The following is a 17,395-nucleotide window of genomic DNA, read 5'->3' on the forward strand; positions in this document are numbered from 1 at the left end:
GGAGTCGGGCGGCATGCAGAGTTCCCTCGCCGCTTCCAGTGAGTCCTCAGCACTGCCCGCACGGCTGCAACAGAAATCGTGCCACGTGTACAAAACCAAAAGCTTTTCATTCTACAATTTGTTCTTTCCTACCCCCGAGGCCTTTGTTAGCCAACAGGACGCCAGTGTTTGAGGGGAGAGACAATGGTGCGGTTCAGCTCGCTCTGCGAAGGCATGCTGGAAATGGCACAACAGCTGAGTCTGCCCTCTTCCTCCCCCCACTTTTTAATTTTATTATTCTGGTTCAGTGACATTTATTTTGCTGTAAATGCTCAACTTGCTATACAGTACATGTGTTTTACAGTGACACTAGTAAACTGAAATTGTGTGTTATGCAGAAATCCTTTGGTCTGAAAACGCAGACAACCTGTATTTGCCTTTCAGCCTTCACTAGCTCAGATGTTTGGTGATAACCAGAAATAATATTTTTAGCTGCTAATGTTCTCCTCAGCTGCAGGCTGACTTGCTAACTTGATCAAGAGATGCTCTCTAAGTGACTTGACACTATACACAGTAAATTTTTTATTAAGAAGGTGGATAAAGGATAGCACTGGGGCTTGCCTATGATATCACTACTTTGGAACTGGTTGCTGCTGAGAATTTGTCATTGCTGCTGTTTGCATTATGTTTAGAGAGGGAACGGGTTATATATGCGGTCCACCTCATCTCAGTTTTACAGCGCCATTTTAGACACTGAACCTGGTAGGGCTTTGTATGATTAAGCTTCTTAAGAGGATGCACTCACTGTTGGCCTTCTGTACACATCCTGTGTTTGCAAGGGATCCCATTAAACAACTATCTAAACAGGGCTGAAGCAAGGCAGAAAAAGCAACCGAGGGCATAAATAAAATTTCATATATGGTAAACAGTAAATACTGATCTGCCTTAGTCATATGATCTGGTTTGGCTGAGTTGTCCTCCTCCAGGTCTATTAAGTTTAATGCTTCTGTGCAAACACTCAGAGTTTCCATTAAATATAGTGCTGTATGTCTGATCCCAGGATGACACACTGATATGCCAAAAATAAATAGAAATTCCAAGATGTATCATCATAAGCCTGTAGCTTGAGTTTCAAATCTGCCATGTTACGTAAAAAAATATTGGTTATATAATGGGATTTTTATCAGTCTAGTGACATAAATACAAATATTAGAGCATTATTAGGAAACCAACCTCTCTCTGACTTTGGATGTTATGCTGGAAGTCAGAGTGAAAGTAGCTTATGTATATATGGGGATTTAGATGTTGTAACTTCAGAGGCAGGTGTCTAACAACTCAGAGCTAGTTTGGGGGTTTTGTTCCTGATAAATGTAAATACATTTTAAATGGTACTGAGGAAAGAAACTGGAGTGTGATAAGAACTTCAGGCTGCTCCAAAGGTTCCTTCGTGATGGCCTAAACTGAAGGCATTGCTGCTGATGGGGTCAGAGATGTCCCTAAAACCACTGCTCCTCGTCTCTTGAAGCACATTGAGAGATGGGGAGCTATAGTCTTGTCTTTATCTGCTGGAAAGCAGATAAAGGTCCTGAGCTGGCAGAAATCAGGACTCACTAGCGGGAGGACGTATGGAAGAGCAGCAGGGGTTTCCTCCAGGCAGAGCAGTGTTCATGCATACACCACAGCCAGTTGTCAGCCGTGGTCAGGTAACAGTGCCAAGCCCTGGGGAAAGGCCAGGCGGGCAGCAACTGCTCGTGGAGCAATGGGGTTGTGTGGAAGTCCTCCCTACCAGGGAGCAGAAGCTTTGGAGTATGGGAGCACATAAAAAGAGGTGCTGTGAGTTACCTGGAAAATAAAGGAATTAAATATGCTGTACATAGAAATGCATCCTTTTATAACTGAGAAGCTGATTCTGCAGATTGCACATCATCTTGAAAACCCTAAGTAGGGCACTATTTGAAATTGCACAGCCTGATGTTACTGACAGCCGACCATTCCACATCATCTTGAAAACCCTAAGTAGGGCACTATTTGAAATTGCATGGCCTGATGTTACTGATGGCCGACCATCTGTCCCCATGGGCTTTCAAATCAGGAGAGCATCGCTTTTACTAAGCGGTCTATATGGTGGAGGTTTTAGTAAGTGAATTAGATGAACCTTCTGACTTTTCAGCCTGAGGTAAAAGCAGACTGAAAAAATAGAGGCAAGTTCAACTTCACAAGTTAACGTAAGTGAATTAAATACTTTAATTTCACATATTTTTGGGGTAGATTGAAGTGGGGCAGACTATAAAAGGCTGATGTGGTCTTTAGTGTCTCTAGTTCAAAGAGGCAGTTTTTCCAGTAGCCCTGGTAACCCTCCGGTTTGCTCAGTCACAACATCTCCAACATTAGATACACCTTAGAGAATTAAATCTCACAGTGCTCTGCCGACCAGGTAACTCCTGTCCTCCTCTTATGGCTGGAGAATGGACATACTCACTAAGGGAGCAGGAGAGGTGAGCTGGAGGGAGGGAATCTAGTGGGGAAGGAGCACTGAATGTGCTTCCCAGGGGATGCTCGGTGTCCTGGGATGGGGACTTACCTGCCTGTAAAGAAGTGAGTCAGGTGCCCAAAGTAACACTGCAAGCTGTAGCGCAGGCTGGTCAGATCCCTCCTGTCCCTGGGCTTTAACTAGAAATCACTTGCCCCACCAGAATCTATAGATGCATGTAACCAGAGTGAAGGATGACTGCTCTTGCTGTCTTGCAGACCCTGTTCTGCAAACAGGGCTGTGCACATGGGCTTCCTACAGCCATGTGAAGCTCCTCTGCTGCCTTCGCTCCAGCGCTGCACAGGGCTCCGGGGCTTCCTCCCCTGCATCCTCCCAGCTGGGCTTTCAGCTTTCCCTGACAGTGAGCTAGCTCCGTGCTCCCAGGTGCACACTGACAAAATGCTCTGGTTTAAAACATAGCATAAAAGTGCTATTAATGCTTGGACTGCTGCTGGATTTTTCCCTTTGTAGACAGGATACGGGGGGAAAAAAAAAAAAAAGAGAGCGAGAGAGATTTTTAGCCCTGTAAGATTAAACAATCATCATGGTTTTAAGGTCTTAATCTGGTGGCATGCAGACTGCTGGCTGATAAGTCTCCGAGTCTGAGTATAATTGGATGCAGCATCGGATTCAGCTGTGTGGGCTTTCCCCGGGGCTTTTTGTTTATTTGTTCATTTTTAACATGCTACAGAGTTGAAGTGATCTCTCCCTGGAGATGCTTTTGGGCGTGAAGCTGTAACGCCGTCCCCCCGCCCAGGCCGGTATTTTGGCAACACCTAGTTGGAGACCACCACTGTGGGGAGGGTGGGGGGAAGGTTGCTCAGTGTATGAATTCGGGCTATTGTTCGAGGCACACATCTGCCTTAAGAAATTGCACGGCACAGGCCGTTACTTATTCAGATGCAGAAGCTCCTTCCGTCCCACAAGACGGCCCATTCAAGTCACATGCCAGAGGTCTCGGCAGAATGGGCTGCAGCTGCTTCAAATCTGCTGTCTAACATCAGAAGCAGTTGGACAAACTGTACAGTGCTGACTACAGTCAGGCTCCCAGGCGCCGAGGAAGACAGGGAAAAGATTTGGGATCCCAGCGCTATGTTCTCAGAGGATCTGTGGCTGGAAAATGAGAAAAACTGTGCTGTTGTTCACAAGTCGAAGCGAGGAAGGAAGCGCCAAGAGCTCCTGGCCGTGGCCCTGGGGGTGAAGGTGGGAGTCAAGGGGGCACTTTTGTGGCAACCTCTGAAACTCTTTGCCTATTCGCAGATCACCTCCTTGGTCAGAAGAGCAGCCTTAACTCAAAACGACAACCATTTCAACTATGAAAAAGCACACAATTTTAAGGTAAGCACAACTTCCTATTATTTTAAGCTTGAAAGTTCTGTTTTGATCCCTCACTTTCTATTTTTTGCTGTGATGGGGTTTTCATGCACCCATCTATACCAGCTCTGAGAAAAGTGTTGAAAAAACCTTTTTCTTTCTTTCAGGTTCTTGACTGCATTTTTAATATGTTTTTACATAGGCACTTAATCCAAATAGCAATTTTGCTACTCACTGCACTAGTTGATTGGCATTTTAGCTCTTTTTGCCCAGATTCAGTTTTTTGTTCAGAAACAAAGTACTTCGTATTGATTGTTTTTATCTTAAAGTGTATCCGGTTTTAAATAAGAAAAAGGCCCCTTTTCAAAATCTAGCTATTATCAGAAGCCAGGAGCATTTTACCAGCAAACATTTTGGACCATTTCTGTTTTCAGAAGCAGTTGAGGAAGCTGGGGTGCTCACTAACAAGAAAGCAGAGCACAGCGGTGGTATTGTCTCCCAGCTTTTGTTCCACCACCATATGCTAAGGAAATGCGCTCAGAGTCCCACTGAGCTAGAGGGTCTGAGCTTGAGTTTGCTTGTAAAACTGAACCAAATACCTGGACAAACACAGAGGTGTTTAAATGGATTATCTTTTTGCTCTCTTATACATTAAAAATCAAATTCTTAGGGTGTTGTTTTTTTTTTTTTTCCCCCAAGTGCTGTGTCTGGTATACTGCAGCAGGGAAGTGACTCAGCTTTGGAAACAGACCTTCCAGGCAGCTTGTACTAAAATGTTTTGCCGAAAGGACTGTGCTGGTTTTAGAGTATGCCAGCCAGTTACCATATCTAATGCTGTCAAATTGTGGTTTGATGCTTATCGGGATTGATCCAGAGAGAATAAGAGACAGTAACAAGACAGGAAAAGAATGCATCTCAGCTTTGAAATCTCAGTTTACTTAATGCTCCTTGAGGATGCTGATCTGGGTCACTGTCAGAATAGTTCAACTCATTAGGAGAAAGATAATTTTCTGAGACTCGTCTTGAGCCAAAAAAAAAGGAGAAGCACTTATTAAAATTATTTCACTGATTTCCTGGTTTAGTAAAAAAGCTTCACTTCTTATTTTTCTACACGTTCTGCCATGCAGACATTGCTCTCCTCTGCAGTGCTTCTGCTGTAGTTGGTAAATCGATAATTTAATATTAGTGAGCAAAGCAAACAATAGCATCCCTTTTCTCATTCCCCCTCCTTGACCCAGACTACAGAAAAGTCAATATTTATCTCACTGATCAGCACTGAAGGAAATACGGGAAATACTCTGTGTTTTCTTGCTTGATTAAACCAGCTTTCATTCTTTCTGGGTTTTGCCCTCATTATCATTTTAATATCAAAACTATTTTAGTTTAAGTAGAAAATATTTTCTCATGACTGAGACTTTTTTCCACTTTGACCCATGCATTCTTTCCTCTTCAAAATTCCCCTTGTTTTGGCTTTGATTTATAATTGGACACGTGCCCAGTTAACTTTGCGTTTGCACAATCTAGCTGTTGTACAGTCTCTGTTCCTCTCTGTTTCAAAAGACTCATAGTTTAACTGAAAAATCACATGATTAAAATATATATGTATTCAAAAGCTTGACAGCCAAAAATTATTGCCTTATAAAGGCAATTGCCCAGTAAAGCCAATAGAAAACATAGGGAAGAAATATTAAAAAAAAAAAAAAGGTCCAGAAAGGCCAGTCAGAAGTGTTACATTTACTTAATGAACAAATATGTTCACTATGCAAATACAGTTAGTTTTCCAACGGAATGTATTAGAACATGTTGTTGAACAAAAAATGTGGATAGAATGTTTAGAGTAGAATATTTAGATTTAAAAGACAGCTAAATTCAAGTCTAGTATCTTTAATATAGTCCCTATTCATTACATAAAAGGGTTAAGAAGTTATTTAAAAGTGAAAGAATGGCTTTATGGGTCTTGGGGCAAAATTCTTAATGGCTTTTGACAGCACTCAGGCTATGATGATATGGGATTTATCTAAAGGAGAATGCTATTTTGCAGACATTCAAAGAGTTGTCTTCCCCATTTGCAGGTGAATACTGATGTGTATTGTGTCATTTATCTCAGTTCATAGTGACAAAGGTTACGTGTCACGGTGTCCATCATAATCTTGTAATAGGCAATTCTTCATGAATAGACAGACACTCTTTAGCTCTGGTTCTTCAGACATGAAGCATCTTAAAAATGAAGGGCACATTTTTAGCTAAGTTGATGAGATTTTTTTTTAGCTCTCACACCAAAGATCTTGTCTACTAGAAGAGAGAAGCAACAAAATTAAGAAAGAGACTCAAAGCACAACATTGAGAGCAAGGTCAGATCTCCCTCCATCCTTTCCAAGCTAACATAAAAATTAAAAAGCAGCATTGGAGTTTGGAGGGTGAGAGCACCAGGTTCTGAATATCCATGCTTTCTCCTGCAGCCTCTCTTCCAAATTCAAGGTATTCAAGGCAAATGAACAAAAAAAAAGGTTTAGGATCCAGACTGATTTGTTAAGCTGGGTTCATCCTGAGCACACAACAGTCACATGGGTTTAGATTTGAAGCTGGCATCTGTCTGGCGGGACAACTTCGCATAAGCCAGTGTAGACATACCGTAATTCAGGAAAGAGAATAAATCTCTGAAGCCATGTTTAGAAAAACACTGAGGTATTTTTGTAACTATGTGGGCGTCAGCCTAACTGGATCGCAAAGTCCTCTTGCATGTCATGGCAGTCTGGATCCGGCAGGCTCTTTGAGGTATGCTTTACCTGCCAACTCCAGTGGGGTCCCAGCTAGTGGTGAGGTCAGCCTCGTGCCTGAGGGCAGCATGGAGTTTGGGGATGCTCCACACTTTTTGTTCGAGGCTGGGAATTCATGAGAGGGCCTCTGTGCTGCTTTAAGTGAGTGAATACAGCTGAATAATGTGCATTTACCACAATATTGTGCCTGTTTGCCACTGTAGCATAGGCAAATCCCATTTGCAGGCGGGAGTCAAGGCAGCTGATTACTGCCAAGTCAGAAGATCTGGGAGAAAGGAGACTCTGGGATAAATTTCCCCTAGTGTTAATCATTGCAGACAAACACTGCTTCTGGGAAACAAAGGGTTTGTGGGAGGCATTTTGTACAGACATCATGAAGATTATGTGTATGTATTTAAACAAAATAATAGCAGAGTCAGCTTTTCTTCCCTGCAAAGAACTCAGGTTCAGCAGGAGTCCACAGGAGAGTCCAAATGTGCATGTATTCAGGCAGAAGTCTGAAAAACATCTTATTTTCTTTGGAGGCAAATAGAAAAGGCTTCAAACCCAGTCAGATAAACAACAAAATTGTCTCAGAAACAGCACCATATAATGCCAATAAAAAACATGCATTTCAATTCAAGGCAGATTTTAGTTTGTTTTTGCAATATTGCATAAGGCATTATAATTTTTTGCCACTGTATTGGCACTCCTTAACTTTGGTCTTAGTTTCTCCCTCTGTGAACACATCTCAGACAGAGACTAAAACTGAATGAGATAGCACCCGTGGGGGGAATTCTGCCATTTGGAAGCAGGGGTACCAGAGGGCTGAAAGGCAAAAGTGAGAGCACAGGAAAGTGATAAGAAGAGACATGCAGTCTAGTATTGGGTGAGATTGTTCAGCAGAGAAGAGAAGATGATTGTGAGAAACAACTTGTCATTGAAAGAGCTAGAAAGGAAACAGCATGAAGAAGTTAGGAGTTAGATGTTGTGGAAAGAAGACGAAAGACTGAAGAAAGGTACAGTGTAGAGTCTGAAACATCATGTTTTTGGGTTATATGAAGAAATGCTTTCCTGTAAGTCCTTCTTAAGATTTGAAATTCCGTGTCATCTGTCACTCAAGCAGCCCGAGCCTATGCTATGTGTACACAGAGAGGTCTCCTGAGATCCATAATCTCTTGATCATGTTTCCGAAAATCTAAGCCCAGAGTATTTGTAATGATGCAGTTACAAAGGACAGGGAAAAACTTAAGAAACTAAGACCTACTGTTACTTCTCTGTGCTTAAAATAGAAATGAGATCAGTCTTGCAGGCAAAATTCCCATTCACCACACAAAAGTGTTGCGTGCAAGCTTTGGGCTATGTTCAAGTGTTGTGTTCGTAAGAACAGATTTCCTTCATTATTGGTTTAAAATTAATGGCAAGCCATGAGACACTTGGTTCAAAGATTCTTTTGCACCTTCCAATAGAAACTTTCGAAGATGTCCCTTTTCAGTTAGACATAGCAACAGTTTCCCTGGTTCAGCTTGACCAGAAACCACCAAGACTAGCTTTTCACAGGGCATTTCAACTGAGAACTTGCCATTAGAGCTAAAATGCAGATCCATGAAAAACTGAGGTGAATGAATAAAGAGAACTAAACCTTTGAGGGCCACCAAGCTGAAGGGAACAAGGGAAGGGTGCACGGTCAGCACTTCTCAGAGGGAGCCCTCAGGCAGAGTTGATGACTTTCCCATTAATGACGGGAGAGATCAAGGAATAATCAGCTGCCATTTTCTAAATATGCCACAGTGAGATCAGCTGAAATAAGCTTTATGTAAAGCAAGCAAGTAGGCCCCAAATATCCTAGCAACTGCAATGGACTTTAAATGTGAAGTGGTGTGTTTTAAAAATCCTGAATGAGCTTTTAGAGCCACTTCTCACGAAGTTAGCTTTTGTAAGCCACTGCAAAGCAGAAGACATAGTTAGCTGTCTTCCCACAGCAGATGATTTTCACTCACAATTAAATGCAGGTGCAGACCTACTAATTATGTGGTTATCAGTCTAAAAATGTAAACATGCAGGCATTATTAGTTGCATCCATAGTTTTGTATCCACTGAAGGTCACATAGAGCGTATGCCGGAAACTCAGGTCACCAGCTGATGTTAGGTACTGCCATTTACCCCCACTAAAAGCCATATCTGAAATTCATGCTCTCCGTTCTGCAAAATAAAGTAAGATAAAATGAGAAAGAAGTGTGTGTCTCTATCTATCCATCTGTCTGTCTCAAACTTTATTGCAAAGTGTTGTTTCCCAGAGATATGCATTTGAACAGCATTTCGAAAAAATAAATAAGAGCAGTCAGACATTCCAGTTTTGACCTTTTACTATGAAAAGAGAGGAAAAGTTACTCTTGCTTTAAGCTTATTCACGCAATTATTGATGGTGAGTAGTTGGTCAGGAGTCAGTTGGGGTCAGGCTCACATTTTTATCACTAAAGTAGTAGAAAGAGAGGTCTGTATTAAAATCACAGTACTTCATCTTCATAGGGAATGGACTCAAGAGTACAGGCTTGTTTAGGTGTGATCCTGCAGACAAATGGGACAAAAACATTAGCAAGGGAAATGCTTGGTTTAAAACTTCACCAAGTTTATCTGGAAAGGGCGATGACCATTTTTTTACTGTATGAAAAGTAAAGAGCAGCTTTCCGCATCCCAGAGGGTGGAAGTGGCCTTTCAGCCATCCACCCAACGGGTAAATAAGAACAGAGAGAAGGAAAAGGAAGCATTAGCAGCCAGAGCGTGCATGATTTATGTTTTGTTAAGCTCAATTAAGTCTCTGGCCAGAACTGGCTCATACCATGTCCATTCACATGGCCGTAGACCTCACTATTTACTCTTCTTTTCAATGGAAATGAAATGCTTACTTTACCAGAAAATACATCTTAAGTAAAAAGGTCTTCTGCCGTAGCCTTTGGAAGAGGAGTTGAGGAAGTAGCGGTGGTGTGCAAAACCTGGCTGAGGAGCTGTGGGCTCTGTCAGCACGCAAGGCATTTTATTCTTCCTTATTTACTCATGTGTGGACTGTGGCAAAATGAAGTTTGGTCTACTGAAAAAGAGCTTACTGACATCTTTTCCCTATGTGAGTTCAGTTTTCACTTCTTGGAGTGGGGAAAGTCAGATCATTACCCAACCGCTGCCTGGAGTGCCTGCACAAATCATTAATCCGTGATACAAATTTACAGCAATCACCTCAGGTTTTGTTCAGTGTTGTTGGGTGGAAATGCACATGTAACACCGTAGTCATAGTGCGTTCAAACCTGAGTTAGAACATGGATCTTGCAGCAGATCTGTGGTTGCACATGGTTATGGGGAACCAAAACCTGGTGCGTTCAAAGGGACTTTCTGTCATTGCATTTCCCCTGCTTTCAAGTGATCTGTTGAAGAGCATTTGAATCTCAGAAACATTCCTGTTTTGTTTGAACTAGTCAAATAAAAGCACTGACTACACTTCCTTGGTTTATTAGTTTTACTTTTTTCTCCTTTGACTAGTGAAGCAGGTTTCCTCCCCTGTGCTATAGCTAAAATGTCAGCTCGCAAGAATGATTTGGTTCTGGTGTCACACACAGCCCGGTTCTCTGTTATGTTATTGAAAGATAAACTTCAAGATCAAAGCAAATTTCTGTTCCTATGGTTTATTTCATCTAGACTTTGGAAAAATGTGGGCACTGTGTGCTAAAGATTTACTCCTACTGAGTCTTCTGTTGTTTATCCATTTCAGTTGTTCCATCTGTCAGACCATCTGCCTCCCAGTGACCCCATTTCTTTCTTTTTTTCCTCCATTTGTATTACAGGTCCATACGTTTCGAGGTCCGCACTGGTGTGAATACTGCGCCAACTTCATGTGGGGTCTCATCGCTCAGGGAGTGAGGTGTTCAGGTAGCCCTTCAACATTTTCTGTCATTCTCTTGAAATGCTCAGACATCTCTTCCACCCCCACCCTGCACTCCCTGCAGGATTTCTTTACAGAACAAGCCAAGAAATCCTCCCTCACAAGTTAGAGCATTGTCGTTTTCCCCCATTAGTTGATTTAGAAATGAAGCCATCAGCCCTTCATCGCTGAGGGTGACATCCTTTTGGTAGTACCTTGGTCATATGTGTGCCTTGGTGTATACATTAAGAATTGATCTTTATGGTTAAGTTATCCCTGAATGTTTTTATGTCTTAAGAAACAAGCCCTGCAAATGGCAGAGCTAGCCAGCAGCTAGGCTTCACAACTCATCTTTTTGCCACCAGTTGCTGAGAAGTACTCTTGTCTGCAAAAAGACTGTCACCTGTTTCCTATAAAAATACTATGTGTTGCTGCAAGCCTTAAGTATCCCACCTCGAAGGAAAGCGAAAAATATAAGCTTTGTTTTCCTAGAAGAATTAGTTTTCTGATGCATCTATAGCTGTATTAGCATTTTAATAGTGCTTTAATTATTTTAAATTTGTTTGTTCTTTTGTGAAAAATAATCATCTTGGAAAAATGCAATAATCATCACTTCATGAGCTTTTGGATTCAGCAAGTGAAGCAGTATTTGGTGCACTGCAAGTGGGGTTTCATAACTTCGTTCTAAGGACCTTCAATCCCTTCCATGTCTCATGTCAATGTATTTCTATCTTACCTCTCCCTGCCCTGACCTCCAGGCATTCCTGATCTCAGACTGCCAGCAAACATATCCAACGCTGACATCTGCCTTTCATGGGTACAGAAGATGATTGTTACCTTAAATTTAGACCACAGTTTGAAGGATCAAAATACCTTTCACAAATGCACAGTTTTAGTAAGTGCAGTCTCAGCTACTGCTACATCTTTTCTGCCTGTAGATGAATAATGGTAACACAAAGAATGTGAGAAGGACATTAAAAAAGAGGAAAATGAATGGTAGTTTGCTTTTCAAGCTGTTCAGTCTTCAAAACAAGTGTGCAAAACTGAGCTCACTAGTGCATAGCTCTGTATTTGCTCACATACATAAAATATTAAACTTAGGAAAAGACTTGTTTATTAGTATGAAACGTAATACTCTCCCTCATTAAATTACCAACATTTAACTCTATTTGGATTTAACTTCACATGCTGGGAGAACAGCACTGAAAAACAATACAGGGAGGATCCTAACTGCAGCTGCTCACATTTGTTTAGATTTTGCAGAACAATAATGTATTATGCAATAATAACTGTGTGGAGAAACACACAAAACCACAAGTTCCATTAAATGCATAGGTGTGTTTGTAGTAATGATACGATTTTGCTTGATTAATATTTTATAGACAATAATACTGAATGATACTAGACATGTTAAGTTAGCCCAGAAGGTACTGTCAGTGATGGGCATGACTGGGAAAGCATTAAAACAGGAATCAGAGTTATGTGAGATAATGTAACTCACGATGGTGGTGGTTGCTTTGCTGAGGCTTCTAAATTCGTTTGGCTGAATATGTGAATCTGTTAGAAGAATTCAATTTGTGGAGATCTAGCAGTGATGGTTAAGTTAATAGAAGCCCACCCGTGCAACCAAGAATGCGATTTGACTCTGGAGTAAGAAACCAAGTACCATTTGTAAAATTAGTCACTTTTTTACATCATGTCTTTCACTGCATTTTATATGCATAAACTGAGCTACAGACTAAACACAGGGGCCACCTTAGTCACCAGTGAAGTGATGAGACAGGAGTGAGGAGGCTGCTGATGTGGCAAAGCGAGCCAAAATGCGATACTGCAGGAATGTGGAAGGGGAAGGGAGGCACGCTAGCTCAAAGCACTGTCCCAATTTGAGTGCTCAGGTGAATGTTAGGTTCTTTGCCCATTAGCAGTGCTAAGCCACAAGCTGACCAGCAGGAGACAGTCATTACTGTGCTAATTTTATAAAAGGCTAAACTGAAATACTCAGAAATTAAGTCCCATGTCCTTTCAAATGCAACACCTAGAGCTACATGTCTGTCAGTGAATTGACCCAGACCACACAGTGCTCACCTCAAGCTCAGAGGTGTGTGAAGGACATTCAGAGCCCATACAGCTTTTTTAACAACTATGCTGGAGTTCACTTTGCCCACCGTAAGTTTTTTACAGATTTCCATGCTCATCTTTCTCATCTCCATCTTATTTATTCTAATTTTGCTGACTGATGGGAAAGTTATGCCCCTTGCCAAGGAAATAAATCGTTAGACAAGACCTGTTGGCATTAGTATTAATTAATTAATGTGGCTAACTTTGTTTACAGACTGCGGGTTAAACGTACATAAGCAGTGCTCCAAATACGTGCCCAACGACTGCCAACCTGACCTCAAGAGGATAAAGCGAGTCTACTGTTGCGATCTCACCACCCTAGTGAAAGCCCACAATACCCAGAGGCCGATGGTTGTGGATTCATGCATTCGAGAGATCGAAGCAAGAGGTTTGTGTGCTTGCAAAAGCAGCAGACACAATTAAATTAAGATTATTTCAATTACATGCTAAGCTAGGACAGGGTAGCATGCTCATGCAGAAGACAGGATGAGAGAAGGGTTTTTTAGTGTAGGTGATACATTGCTTTGCATTAGCTAGTAAAATTAAATCATGGCATTTCATAATGCAATTTCCTGAAATGCTTTCTGAAAACATGTCAAAACATGTATTACGTTACACTTCTGAAAGAGGTGAACTTTAAAGTGAACTTTAAGTTCATGTTTATGTGTCTTTTTTCATTATTTTCCTTTAACATACCTAGAGACACTTCCAATTTCAGAGTAATCAGTTTAAATCAAATCCCTTATTAAAAACCTTTCCAGGCATTATGGGCAAGAGAACACAAGTGACTGGAAGTGCCTCAGACAAGTGAGGTTACGGGCTGTGGCGTTTTGTGGTATGTCACAAACTGCACAGGGTTTCATATGATGCTCAGCTACTGACTGATGGATACCGTGGCTCAGATAGCGTGTCACAGCCAAAACTCCCGCTTGTGGCAGGTTTTTGGTACGCAGACGTGTCAGGTTGAAGAAATACCATATCCCCTCCAACACAACACAGTAATGATCACGTATTTTTGCTTTGGATAGCAAATGTGTGTGTCGTGCTGCACAATAAGCCAGATTTCCCTGTTAGTCGTAGCTTCAGCACAGGAATCTCATAATGTTGACTTCGTGGCATCCCAGTAATCTGCATGGCAACACACTGATACTAGCCATAGGGATTTCAAAGCCAGGCATCATCTACCGAAATGAATCAAAGATTTACAAGTAAATCCCCTGCACTGCTCCGTAAAGCTCTATCAGGATTATATCGTCATTGCGGGGACAAATAGAATAGTTGGGACTAGGACAGAAGAGCTTTACTCCAGTGATATAGCGGGAAGCTACATTGCATTTGAGATCTAATCACTTACATGTACATTTATTGATTAAGATAAAATCTGCTGCCCACTCTCTTGTTTTTTCAACATCTCTAAATGTCTTTCTTTAATTGCCGTAGAACTAGGTGAGATACTGATTTCATTCTTAAGAAAGCAAAGTGTATTGGATCTTATAAGCAGGTTAGCACTCTGCATAGTCACAGTAATGAGTTCTGGAATTAAATAACATTTTTGTGACTTTACTTGGCTAGCTCTGCCTGCTCTGCTGGGCTGCCCTGCATTTCATATTGGTGTGGAGCAACGCAGGGAGAGTTGTGCAAGTGAGCAGGTCTCTTGTGGTGAAAGAACTGTAGAAGGGATGTACTGATGTGGAGAAGAACAGTATCCATCACGTCTATCAGCTGTGTATAAGTAAAAGCTGACAGCAAAACTGGAAACAAATGTGCTCATGGGGAAGGGCAGTCTCTTACTTGCATTGCTATTTATCATTAAGCAACTGGTAAAAGGAAAGGAGACTTCTAAAGCTTTATTAATTATAGTTAAAGCCAGGAAAATCTCCCACATGAAATGAATAAATCATGATAACATCACATGCCCTGCCATTAGCAAATTGCAGTATTTTTTTCTAACATAATCAACCAGGGTCCTAACAAAATCAGAAAGTCTAAATTCTAAAATTCTTTAATTCTTTAACAAACAATTTAAAATTATCCTGATCCTTCCTTAAATTTCTGGAGTTTCACATTATAATTAATATTTTGCTACACTTAACTAGATCTGTTGTTCTTGCTTTATTGCTTTTAAACCATTTGTTGGTTACTGAAGCAAAGTTAACCAAGAACTTTTCGTTTCAGGTTTAAAGTCCGAGGGCCTCTATAGAGTCTCAGGCTTCACTGAGCACATTGAAGATGTGAAAATGGCCTTTGATCGAGGTATAACATTTTTTAATTTTGTACAATTTTAATCTAAACCTTCAGTTTTAGGACTTTTCACTTCTTTTTGGTTTCATATAGATACCATGGTAATGAAACTGGCATATAAGCCGAAGTACAGAAAGTCACCTGTCTTTTCTGAGTTCTTAAATTAGTCTATAGTGCTTTTCGTAAGAAAACATCATATTTCGTAGTTGGAAGGAATAACTAAAGAGTAAGTAATGGTAGGCAGAAGGGTAAGTGCTCAGGGGACTCGATTGCTCAACCTAGCAGCACAGCCTAGGCTCCTAGTTCAAGTACAAGCCTAGATGGTATTAGGGGAAAGTTCTTAGTCCTATCTTTAGTAGTGGACTCAGTGCTTTACAATACGATAATCTATTTAGGAGTTTAAGAAACAGGAACTCCAACTGGGAAGTCATTCTGCATGTAGCCTTGTAGAAAGCACCGCACCATTGTGCACCATTGTGATTGCATCTGCACAACAGATGAGAGGAGCATTGAGTAGATTGGTTGTACAGCATATTGAAAAACTAATAATTAAGACACTGCCTGATTACCATCCTAGGAGTCCTTCTGAATTGATTTAGCTGATTATCTTGGTTCTGGTTGTGCATGGTCTTTGCACACAGGACTAAATTAAAGTATGAATGTAAGTGGCTGCAGAGTAGGGCCTTCAGTAGAAAACATGTTTTCAAGTGCATTTAAGAAGTTATATAAATATTATTCTCCTTTCTGATAAATAGCATTTTCTTTCATACTTAATTTTTTCAGGTGTTACGACTGCCACGTTAGGGAATAGAGTCAGACACAGTTCAGTGATCACAAGCCCATGAGGACGAGGCAGGTCCAGATCAAGCCAGAAAGTCAACCTGTGGGTCAGGGTACCGACCAGAAGGGTGCACAGCCAGGCACAGGCATGGCCATGACACAGCTGGAGACAGCTACGATGTTGCTCAGGCAGGGACTGGGGACCCTGAGGACCCACGGGCAGGAGGTGTGGGGGCCCCAGGGGAGGCTGGGTAGGGCCAGCAAGGTCTATGGGTGGTATGTCTTAGACTTACTGTGCCTGAATACTTTTTTGTTTGGAGACAATTTGTCATGCAGACATCACTGGGAAAGGAAGTCAAACTAGGAATTTCCATAGTGACTGTTTTCATGCCATACTGAAATACCCTTTAAAAAATAATACGTATTTTAAAATATGTTGGATGCTGCAGTTGTGAACATATGCATATACATACATGGGTGAGCCATGATTGGGGTGAAAGAGATGCGCAGTGATATGACTTCTGTTGTAGGAAGATACGTGTTGCAGATGCTGCAGACCTTATTGTGGCCTTTCAATACTTAAAGGGGGCTTATCCAAAAGATGGGCAGAAACTTTTTAGCAGAGCCTGTTGTGACAGAACAAAGAGTAATGGTTTTAAAATAGAAGGAAGTAGATTTAGACTAGATACAAGGAAGAAATTTTTTAAAATGAGGGTGGTAGAACACTGGAAAAGGTTGCCCAGAGAGGTGGTTGATGCCCCATCCCTGGAAACATTCAAGGCCAGGTTGGATGGGGCTCTGAGCAACCTGATCTGGTTGAAGATGTCCCTGCTTCTTGCAGGGGAGTTGGACTAAATGACCTTTAAAGGTCCCTTCCAACCCAAACCATTCTATGATTCTATGTGCCACATGAAGCAGTGCCACCTAGAGGGTCACAGACCCCATAGGTCTCACTCTGTTCCCTGCAGGTAGATCTGGCCTGGAAAACTTTCGTTCTGGTGTTAATTCTCCTTTAAGTGTACCAGCCTGAATGAAAGCCAGAAGGGGAAGCACAGGTTGAAGAGCGAAAAGTTTGAAGAAAGCATATGGAAATTTCTGTCTGAGCATGACTTGAATACTGCTGCATCTGTAGTTCCTTTGCAAATGCTTCGAACCATTGGAGCCAGTTCAGTTTTACAGACAGCATATCCTTTATTATTGCCTATACTCATGGCATAATCTGGTGGCAATGCAGACCTGAATTAGACCCACAGCAAGGAAGAAAGTGTGATTTACCATCAAAGAAAGCAACACCTAGAATCAGGAAAAGTAAGGTCACTAGCAGTACCAAATTTCCAGAGGACAAAAAAAAGCATGGATAAACGTGGAAGCAGAGAAAGCAAGAACCGAGTTTACATACAAAGGCTGTGGGGAAAGCCATTAGGCCTTAACTGATAAAAAGCTGTGTTTTCATTTTCTTTCACAATCTCATGAGGGAAAAGGGCTAAGAAAGGAGAGCTTTACCATGAATAATGCTAAAAGCAGCAGAACAGTGAACAAAACCTTGTTATGAGAATTGCATGACTAGAGTATTGCTGAGACTAGAAACAGAACTTTCAAAACTTTCCAGTTTTGAAAATGTTTTTTCCTTGAACTGAGATGGAGAAGCAGAAGGAGTTGGTTTGGTTTTTTTTTTTGCAGGAAGGCAGTTAAAGAAAACCAAAATACATTTTTTTGTTCTGACTTGTGGGCTGCACAGCTAGAAGGTGGTTGTCAGCTGGCAGAAAG

General features: G+C 41.4%; 1 protein-coding gene across 1 annotated transcript in view; it reads left to right on the forward strand.

Moving 5' to 3' along the window:
- CHN2 (chimerin 2) overlaps positions 1–17,395 on the forward strand; it is a 164,155-nt gene that overhangs the window by 135,081 nt on the left and 11,679 nt on the right. Inside the window, exons 7-10 of the mRNA XM_086742592.1 lie at positions 3,770–3,847; positions 10,413–10,497; positions 12,822–12,995; positions 14,783–14,860. Coding sequence (XP_086598718.1) covers positions 3,770–3,847; positions 10,413–10,497; positions 12,822–12,995; positions 14,783–14,860 — 415 coding nt within the window. The remainder of the gene's footprint in view (positions 1–3,769; positions 3,848–10,412; positions 10,498–12,821; positions 12,996–14,782; positions 14,861–17,395) is intronic.

Source organism: Chlamydotis macqueenii, chromosome 2 (assembly GCF_036417535.1).
Source record: "Chlamydotis macqueenii isolate bChlMac1 chromosome 2, bChlMac1.mat, whole genome shotgun sequence".
Lineage (NCBI taxonomy): Eukaryota > Metazoa > Chordata > Aves > Otidiformes > Otididae > Chlamydotis > Chlamydotis macqueenii.